The 9,832-nt window shown below is 34.3% G+C and overlaps 3 protein-coding genes across 4 annotated transcripts; all 3 read left to right on the forward strand.

Annotated features, from left to right (window-relative positions):
- Positions 1–904: 904 nt before the first annotated feature.
- Positions 905–4,652, forward strand: LOC116432160 (uncharacterized). Of its 2 annotated transcripts, none has more exons than XM_076372221.1 (5): positions 905–1,344; positions 1,834–2,109; positions 2,603–2,948; positions 3,147–3,501; positions 3,832–4,652. In XM_076372221.1, exons 1-5 carry the CDS (start codon positions 964–966, stop codon positions 4,046–4,048), a joined length of 1,575 nt encoding a protein of 524 aa, XP_076228336.1. In that variant the 5' UTR covers positions 905–963; the 3' UTR covers positions 4,049–4,652. The 2 variants fall into 2 exon arrangements, with proteins under 2 accessions (XP_076228336.1, XP_076228335.1); XM_076372220.1 differs by having other exon boundaries at positions 906–1,356.
- On the forward strand, positions 3,994–6,517 carry Myd88 (myeloid differentiation primary response protein MyD88). The gene is made up of 7 exons (XM_031988625.2): positions 3,994–4,131; positions 4,748–4,889; positions 4,966–5,162; positions 5,231–5,326; positions 5,392–5,519; positions 5,584–5,752; positions 5,844–6,517. The coding sequence occupies exons 2-7, from the start codon at positions 4,774–4,776 to the stop codon at positions 6,425–6,427; spliced, it is 1,290 nt and encodes a 429-aa protein (XP_031844485.1). The 5' UTR covers positions 3,994–4,131; positions 4,748–4,773; the 3' UTR covers positions 6,428–6,517.
- Positions 6,518–6,654: 137 nt separating this feature from the next.
- LOC116432164 (histone H3.X-like) lies at positions 6,655–8,801 on the forward strand. The gene is made up of 4 exons (XM_031988632.2): positions 6,655–6,963; positions 7,193–7,229; positions 7,307–7,464; positions 7,530–8,801. Exons 1-4 carry the CDS (start codon positions 6,938–6,940, stop codon positions 7,699–7,701), a joined length of 393 nt encoding a protein of 130 aa, XP_031844492.1. The 5' UTR covers positions 6,655–6,937; the 3' UTR covers positions 7,702–8,801.
- Positions 8,802–9,832: the final 1,031 nt, after the last annotated feature.

Raw genomic sequence — 9,832 nt, forward strand, 5'->3', positions numbered from 1 at the left:
CATCGTAATTCAAGTAAAACGATAATTTAGGATTTGTACTAAAACGCAACAATTTCCAGAAAGAAGAATACATAATAATCATAGAAATTACAATTGCAAATTTTGCCTCGTGATGTCATGCAAGTTGCTATATTCCTCTGAACAGATATTGCGTATTGACAATGACTAATTGTCACGTTTTTAATTAACCTTTAATTTTCTTTTTAAGCTAGGATTAATATTCACTGGAAAGTACCTACAGCGCTACCTATGGCAAAATGTTGGAACTACTACTACGAACAGCTTGAGCGTTTCACCGTAGATAGCGCTGCGCATAACAATCATTACGTGTTTAAAACTTAATTCCTCTAAAAAAATATCTATGTAACAAATTACTATAAAACATCATTATTTATATTAACTATATACTAGTATATCCAAACTATTCAGCATTCGAACGTTACAAAACGTTTCAAAACTTTTCAACGTTCAAATTCAAATTTCCCACCAACGGTTTCAAAATACTAAACGAAAAGATCAATTATACAAAAATATCAACAAACACATGGTAAAATATCAGAACCACCGCTACAATACATCTACAATTCATTTGTTAAAAAATTATAGATATTTTCACAAATTAATTAAAAACTCGTTCAGATCATACACTAATTCAGCTTTATCTAATAGAATTCAAGAAGAATCTATTGTATTATTAAAAAATTATTGATATCATTACGAATCGATCAAAAATCTATACAGATCCTAAAACAACAACAACATCCATGCTACCCAGTATAACGAACCGAAGCATTTAATCTTCCAATCGTTTTACTGTCAACATTTACCGTGCCACAACAATTCCTCGTCAATGACACTATGTATGTTCCCCGTATAGGTCACCGAAGGAGTAAGCAAAAAATGTTAACAGACACCTAGAGTCCCGGTGTCTTTACCGATTCCCTTAGTTGATGTCTTCACGATATGGATACCAGCACGTGCTCTTTCGCTGGTCAAACCACCACTCAAGTAGGCGTGCAAAGGAAGTTTTACCAGTGGGTACTGAGATGGATAAACGGACTGCAAACGGACGAGTCGAACGACGAATTGCGTCACGATTTACCGATTCTCGCCGGGTTCTTCCAAGCGATCGGCTACAAGCTTCACTCGTTCGAGAAACGTAACACCGAGGAAGCTAATGAATCGAACGCCTCAGCATCTCGGCCAGGAATCCTGAAGGTCACCATCGAGTGCGGCTCCTCGAAAATGAGAGCGATCCTAGAGTCAAGGGATGTCCCGTGTCGATGTCCTAATCCTGATCATGTCCAGGATGCGTCCTTCTGGAGCATTAGCGGCACCGGGCCTGTAGGAAGCACAGTTCGTAACGGTTCACTGAAATCAGTTCCTTGAAATCGTCGAATCTCTTAACCCTTTGCACTCGAGAGGTGACCCTCAGTCACCTGATTCGATACAACAAAACTATAATATAATATTTGAATATTTAATTTTCATATTAATTTGAATATTTAATATTTCAAATTAAACTTCGCATTGTTAGGTGAAATATTGAAATAAAACCTTTGTTGCTTAATTTATCTATGAATATCACAGTACCACCTATATCTCTTCAAAAAGTGTTGAATATTCCCATTGAAAAACTTTCGAGTGCAAAGGTTGAAATCATCATAACATTGTTTCCTTGAAGGCAAGGTCGAAAGTAACGGAAGAGAAGAGTTTTTACTATAACAAATCTAGCAAGGATCCACGTGAATCGTTTATTAAATATTCCTGAATCTCTAGAAAAGGTTCAAATTCTACGATTACGATTGTTCTGTTAATTAAACATCGTTTCAGGACAATATTCCGCGCAAAGTTGAAGAAACTGGTAGCAATCTGTTGCCCCGTTTGTCGAAAGAAGTTACGCGAGTTCTGCGGGACGTGTCGCAGAGACTGTTCGACACGATCGCCGGTGAACCGGATATGAACCGTAACACAGATGTAAGTTTGAACATCTCGTGTTCGAGTAACGAGGTGAAGGTTCCGGCTGAGAGTGTCAAAAGGGAGATGGGCGTCACTCGAAGCCACACCCAACCGGAAATCTGTTTACGCGCGAATAGCTGGAACACGAAGGTGAGAATTTAATTAATCCATTGCCGCAAATGACGCCCATAGCCGTCCTGCATACCTTCATTAACACTAACTACCGATCACCTAAACTAACTTCTATCAATTTCTCTATAAAAACCATAAGCTTTATTAAGATTTCAATTGAGTTGTACTTCAGCTTTTATTACTGAAATAGTTTCAATAATTTTTCATGGAAGTAACCTTCTCAGTAATAGTAAAGAAATCAAAAATAAGTTATTCTGACCCATCTGGTAGTTCTAGTGTTTATTATTAGTTATCTGTTTATTCTTCAGTAATGCATTGACCAAAAATGACGTAACAGTCTAGATAACATGTAAGTTGATTTTGTGTACGATTTTTCATGACCTGAACAAGTCAAAACAAACAATTAAAGAGAAACTGCGTTTGGATTTTAAAACCAAGCGTTCGGCGATGAGTTAAGGGTAAACAGGAATTTGACAATTTCTTTGTTGCAACTGTGTGCTTTGTTGTGCAGCCGTCCTCTGAGAGCAACGAGAAAGATCACACGCAAACGTCTGTAAGTCGGAACGCAACTCCGTCGCGTGTGAACAAGTTCGCGTTGCAACGTCAGAAGACGTGGGACATCGACATCGAAAGCGGAAGTCTGGAGGGAGAGCCCAGACCGTCGCCACCGAAGCTAACGAGCTCTCCTACTATATTCGATGAACTCTCTAGTTCATTAGGACAGATTTCTTTGCAAGGGGAGGAGACTTCGAAGGGCTTAACGGAATACATAACGGAGGCTAAACGCTACTTAGAAAAAGCACTTAAGGTGTTAAACGAGAAATCAGTTAGTTCGGATGACGCGTGTCATACGCAAGGTGATCACTAAAATAGGGATAATTAGAGGATGATTATTGATGTTATTAACCATTTGCACTCGGAAGTTTTTCACTAGAAATATTCAATATTCTTCGATGAGATACAGACGTTCTTTGAAGTCATCTCTCGAGTGCAAAGGGTTAATTTATTTGTAGAGTACATGTTATTTATTTTGATCTATTGATATTGTTCCTTAGATGACTGCACATCCGTTAAGTCAGCGCCGGCTAACATGTTACCTACAATAGTTGTAAGTTCATTGAAACGGTCGAGGACGATTACTGGCATCAAACCGTCAGCGAGGTTGGAGCAAAACAAGACGCAAGCATTGGTGAAACCAGCTTCAGGAAATACACCGCGAATGCTGAACGCACGACGCAGTATGGATACAATGAATTCTCATTCTTCAACGAGGAAGAGCACACCGGTTGAACAAGGAAGTATAAAACCGTCGGTTCGCCGGAATAGTTTTTATATTCCTTCGTCTAAATCTATTCTTTCGCTGCCTGCGAAATCTACAGAGGTTGGACAAAAATTGTTGACCACTGGAAAGTAAGTGCATTAAACAAATTCAATCTTACGGTTGAATCAAATATTTTAACACGTTGATTCTGTATTAAAAATAATTATATTATTAATATCTTGGTATCACAGTACACGTGTTACACTATCATCTAGCTGTTTGTGTTACTGAATATTTTTGTTTAACAGTTTTCTTATTGTAATTGTATTTAAACAATTTTTAAGCTCTCTGGTCATCGGTGACCATTGAGTCAATGTGTTAAGGGTACGGCGCCATCTGTTGCTACTTTACTATGAACGCATAAAGTAATCTGGCGTCAATTATTCTTTATCGCTGAAGGCAATTGATTTTTTTTTCAGACCTGGTGTAGGAACGAAGACGACTGTATCGCCTGAATCACGAATCAGTACACCTAAGAAAAAAGAAGCACTTAATACGTTGGTTGGACGTACATCAATGATTAAGCCACCCACAAAAATCTCGAAAGCGATACCCGTTAAAATAAAACCGGTTGAACCATTAAAATTGAGCACTGGAATTGCTAAAAATTCGAGAAGTAGTTTGTCGAAAGAATGAGTCATTTTATTTAAACTACAAGTAATAATTTTTATATTCTATTTAAGTAATTTTAAATGAAGCGTCGTACAAATACTTGAGTGGTAAGATATAGCTATATATTTAAATCAATATACACGTTATTAAAGTTATCATGTAAACATTATTATGATTAATCACTGGATGTTTAAGAAAGTATAGATTTTTAGAGATTACTTTAAAGAAATTACTCATCGAGCTTGGTTAAATTTTTAACTGTACTGAACTTTAACATATTTGAAATAAACTTTGTATACATAATATTGGCCGGACACAGTAATCTAAATGTTTTTATTATTCCATCGTGGGTCACACTTTGATTGGCTAGTCAAGTGTCACGTTTGACGGTTTCTTAGAAACAGTGGTGTATCATGCTTTAGTCTAATAATAATATTGAAAGGAGTGTAAATAGTAGTAAGCATTACAATATAAATTAAGGAAGACGTTATAATAGTGGATAAATTAATTGGTGTTAATTATCAAAGGATTCACGTGGCTTGAATAAAAACAATACGCGTTTTGAGTGTCAATATTGATGTGTTAAGCAATGTTAATCTAATGTTAAATAAAACTGCCTGTCTCCTGATATGTTCTGAAAAATACCTTGTTGTTAGAATTTAATATTTATTATGTAAATTATTTAACAATGAATTGTTAATAATTTACAATTGTTTCGAGTAGTTTGAGGTTAAGTACAGGACAAAAAAATGACACCTGCTTTATTAGAATTGCCACTTGTTGCTCTATCTGTGGAATCCAAACAAGTTATCTCAACTTTATTAAATCCACCGAAAGTTATCCCAGCAGAAAATGGTTTGCCCAGGTATTAATTTTTATTTACACATTATGTTAGTTTAATGTTTGCTTAGATCTAAGATAATATATGTATGATTAATTAGGGATTGGAGAGGTCTCGCACATTTATCGAATGTGGGTGGGGAGATGATGCCATTATTGACATCACATCCAGATCCATCTGCATATATTTTAACATTATATGAACAAAAAAATAAAAATATAACAATTAAAGATCTTCAAGCAATATTCGAAGAGCTTGACAGATGGGATATCTTGGATGATACTGCAGAACTTTTTGGTTTGTTAGATTATGTCTTATGCTTTTTAAGTTAGTTTCACATGTTTTATTTTGTACTTATATTACAGAAAGAGATGCACAGAAATATTTGGAACAAATAGAAAGATCTCAAACATCAGCCGATGTAATTATAAATGAAGTTGATGAAAAAGTTTTGACTATAGGTAAATGAAACGTAACAATGAAATATAATAATCTATTGTTACATAAAATTTTATTTCTTCTATAGATGATCTTCACAGACTAAAACAAGGACTTGAAAATCAATATTATGATGCATTTTTGTTATATGCTGATGAGGACCTTAATTTTGCCACTGAAATGATGGATAAGCTGGAAAATCAGTACAGCTTAAAGGTAAAGAAATAAACTCAGTGCAAAATAATGACAAGAAATTACAATTAAAATATTTGTCTTCTAGCTCTGTGTAAAGGATAGGGATTTAATTGGTGGTATTACATTTGAGCATGAAGCTGTGATGACATTGATCTCAGAGAGGTGTAATAGATTAATTGTAATAGTGTCACCTAATTTCTTGAAAAGTCCAGCAAATAAATTCTTTTTAAACTATGCTCAAGCATTGGGTATTGGTATGTTTTATGAATACTCTAACAAGTTACATTACATAGCCTCAATATTATGGCATAATATATTCTCACACAATACTTGTTTTAATTCTAGACAAACGTCAGAGGAAAGTAATACCATGTCTCTATGAAAAATGTCAGTTACCACCGCAATTACATTATATGTTTATATTGGATTACAATAGAGTTGGTATGTATGATTTTTGGGGAAAATTGAGAGATTCTGTTAGGATACCAAATCTAGCAGAGGAGAATGCAACGAGAAATTTTGAGAAGGAAGTAGTACTTCCGAAGACAGTAAATACTCATGATGAATTTGAAACAAATGGAAAACTCAATGAAGAAACTAGTAAACATTTAAAGCCAATTCAGGAGCAAGAAAACCATATAAGAAATTCTCATGAATTAAAAACAGAAAATAACTTTCATAATCTGGATGAAAATATATGTGAGCCAAAAGATAAGAAGAAGTCTGATAATTTTCTACAACGCACAATGAAAAAGTTGACGCGAAAATCAGAACATCAAACAAAGGAATATATACCAATCACAGAAACAGTGAGCTTACCATCGCTTGAAGGTCTCGATACACTGAGTACTTCGATGGATTCTATGAAGAAAAAACATAAAACGAAATTCATAAATAAATACATGAAGAAAGTGCTTGTAAAGTCGTAATACTCTGTTGCATGAAAATGAATTAATTTTTTATGTTGTTGATACATTATGTACATAGATTAATTATATAATAAATAGTATTTTTAACTATGCAATGTTCAAATGAGGAAAAACCAGAAACAGATTAAATATGAACATACTTGTAGAGGACGCTAAAGTACACTAAAGTTATAGCGTTACGTACTATAGTAAACAATTGTTATTTCTCTTTTGATTGGGGAATATCGAGAGGGATATGTATGTACATATATGTTACTCGTTCGTTTTGTTTAAAAGGCGGCGGGAATTGAATTCAGAAAGTCGCCACTTGGTGGCACCACAAAGTCACTTTCAATTAAACTCCCGCCAACGTATTAATTTTGTACCGCCTTTTTTGTGTCCATCTTCAATTGTGATTTTATTTATTTTTCTGAGTTACCTCTATATATTATTTAGGTACAATACGTTAAGAATAAAAATAACTATCTGTGATACGTGTACAATTCAAATAAAATCTCCTATTGAGCAACAATGGTACGAAGAAAATCAAATGCGAGGTTAGTTATCGATTACTTTTATTTATCAATTTTTATAGTTATAATTCAGGGAATAATTTATAAAAGAAAAGAATAATAAATGAAAGAATCACATCTAATGTTACTTATGATAAATTTCAGTATTTTAATTCGTTGAAATAGATTTTATAATTTCTTTATTTGAAAGTTGTCAATTCAAATTGTTATACATCATATGCTTGCTTCATTTAATTAGAAAGTAATATTTTAGATCAATCAGTGGTTCACAGAATCGTGAGAAATCTCGAGTAAGTAATTAATATGTTTAGGATATTTTTAAATGATATTAAACAGTATTATAAATGTAAAATTGGGATCTTTTTAGACAGAAGTTTTGGTACCCAGAAGACGAAACAAATCACATGTTTTTCGAGAAATACGGCATTTGAGAAAATCTATAAAATTACTTATACCAAGAAGTACTTTCGCTCGTTTAGTAAAATTTATTATTTTTGACTTATTCCCTACCTTGGGTGTTAATAGGTAAGATTTTAAATATCAGAGATTTAAAATACTTTTTCTAAGCCGTATGAATCATTGGGTTTTAGAATACAACTAAGTGCTTTAGAAGCATTACAAGAGGCAACTGAAGCATATATGGTACAATTTTTTGAAGATTGCATATTATTAGCACAACATTCAAAACGCATAACTATTAAAGTTCAAGATATGTTCCTGATGCGACGACTTAGAGGAAGAGGCGACATTGTGAATAGATAAAATAAGCTACTGTTCAGGTTCTGAATTTGTATAAAAAAATTAATATATTTTATAGTACTTGACTTGAAAATATCATGTTCTCTCAGTTTGATACTAGTGACATGACGTATTTGGTGGTATGTTTGTTAATCTATGTTTATGCTGGTTAATAGAAATAATAAAAATGACATGATTCACAATCAGATTTAGGTAAAATTTGTTTCAATATTGCTTGTGAATGAATCATGTTATTTCATATATTTTGTAATTAACTAGAATTATTAAATAATTCAAAATTGAAATTTGTATTAACTTTTGTATAAAGAATTGTCTGTGGTATAGGAGTGATGTTTTGTAATAAAATTATGTAGTTTACGATACATGCAACATGGAATAGAGCACTTACATTAAATATATGCCAAATCCATTAGTAATTTTAGCTTACTTGCCTCATCGTTTACAAATGATGTATTGTGCCTTCTATGCATCTTGAAGTATGTACAAAGAAAACAGTTATTATTTTTATAGGAAAATAAAAACATTGTGATTGGATATGGATTTAAGTATTTATATAAAAGTGCTTTCGTCGATACTCCATAGTATAACAAGGAATAAATGTCTGTAGAACATTAACTGGGCCTTGTAATAGTGACAAATCATAGATTAGGTAATGTTTTGCTAAATAAAATTTATTTCGTGGGAAACATTCAAACTTCTGATAAAATTCTTAGACTTTACTTTACGAAACTTTGGTAAAATATACATTTCTCGATTCTTCGGCAGGATCTTAGAATAGTACAGTATCGAAGCTTCGTAAGGTTCGCTTTGCGCAAAGTTTGTTCGAGTTTGCTATGCACGTAAGGCCGATGAACGTCGGTTAAACAGCGATAAAAAGGCTTGTTAAACGATAAAATAATGTTACCGATCGTTACATTTCAGAATTTCTGTTATCTCTGTATGTTAGCTGCCTTTACTCACGACGTACATCGCAAGTGGAATATTACATTTCGACGTCCTATAAAAGAACAACTGTACTCGAGTTCATAAGTTCTGAGTTCCCTTTTTATACGTTCCCTCGTGGTAAATAATCTCATAGAATTTTTACTTGAATTAATTTCGCAGGCGTGGCATCCGCTAATCAGAACTTATGAATTCGAGTATACAAAAAATAGTATTACAAATAACAATGCTACCTATCTACGCGTTTACATGTCTATAATACAATTTGATAAAGAAATATATATATATAAAAGCCACCTGAAAAACCAGGTTACTCTTTCATGTCTGTCTACGTCGGACAAGAATCTCTGAACTTCTAAGAAGACACTTTGTAAGGCCACGTCCAGACAGCTGTTCGCGAGCAGCTAGTAAGTAGTTCTCCTCAGTCTGGACGAGGCCGAATAGGCACAACATCAGTTACACTTTCATGCTGCCTGTCATTGTACAGAAAGAAAACAATCATTCATAACCCTACCATGGCGTGCAGTCCTTTAGACAAACGTCGTATATACTCGCGCGTGTAATTCTAACACGATTTTCAAATATTTTGAATACATATGTACATACTTATGTGTATATATATACTTCTTAGACTGCATTGTAATACAAAATGAAAAGGAAAGAAATGTAATTGTTCGCGTATGGAGAATTAGGAATACTGTCTGTACATCTCGGGAACAATTCTTTCTTTACAAATAGAAACGATTAATGCGACATGCAAATATATACGACACTTGGGGCTGATCGGGACTACGAGGTCCCCGCAATTAATATCGACATACTACGATTAAACAATGTAAAATTAAACAATAGTCTTTATCACCATAACCGGGAAGTCACGTTTCACTTCCTCATGAAAGACCGCACTTTGTTCACGCATTTGTCCATGAAGTTTTTTTTGCGTTTCGGCTCGGCACCGGTCGGCAGAGACAACAGCGATCCCTGCTCTTTTGTTTTCGGCTTGTACTCGTTAGACGAAATGCTTTCGTCGGAATCTAGTCCCGCGCCACAGCTCTTTGCCTTGAGCAGCGTCGACTTGTCGTTTCCCGTAGCTACCAGTCGCTCCTTCAGTTCCGCGTTCTCAGCGCAGTGATCAACGTTCCCCATGCTGGCCTGCGAACCCACCTGTTCGTTCTTAGTGCTCGAGGTCGAC

The sequence above is a fragment of the Nomia melanderi genome, chromosome 11 (assembly GCF_051020985.1).
Source record: "Nomia melanderi isolate GNS246 chromosome 11, iyNomMela1, whole genome shotgun sequence".
Classification (NCBI taxonomy): domain Eukaryota; kingdom Metazoa; phylum Arthropoda; class Insecta; order Hymenoptera; family Halictidae; genus Nomia; species Nomia melanderi.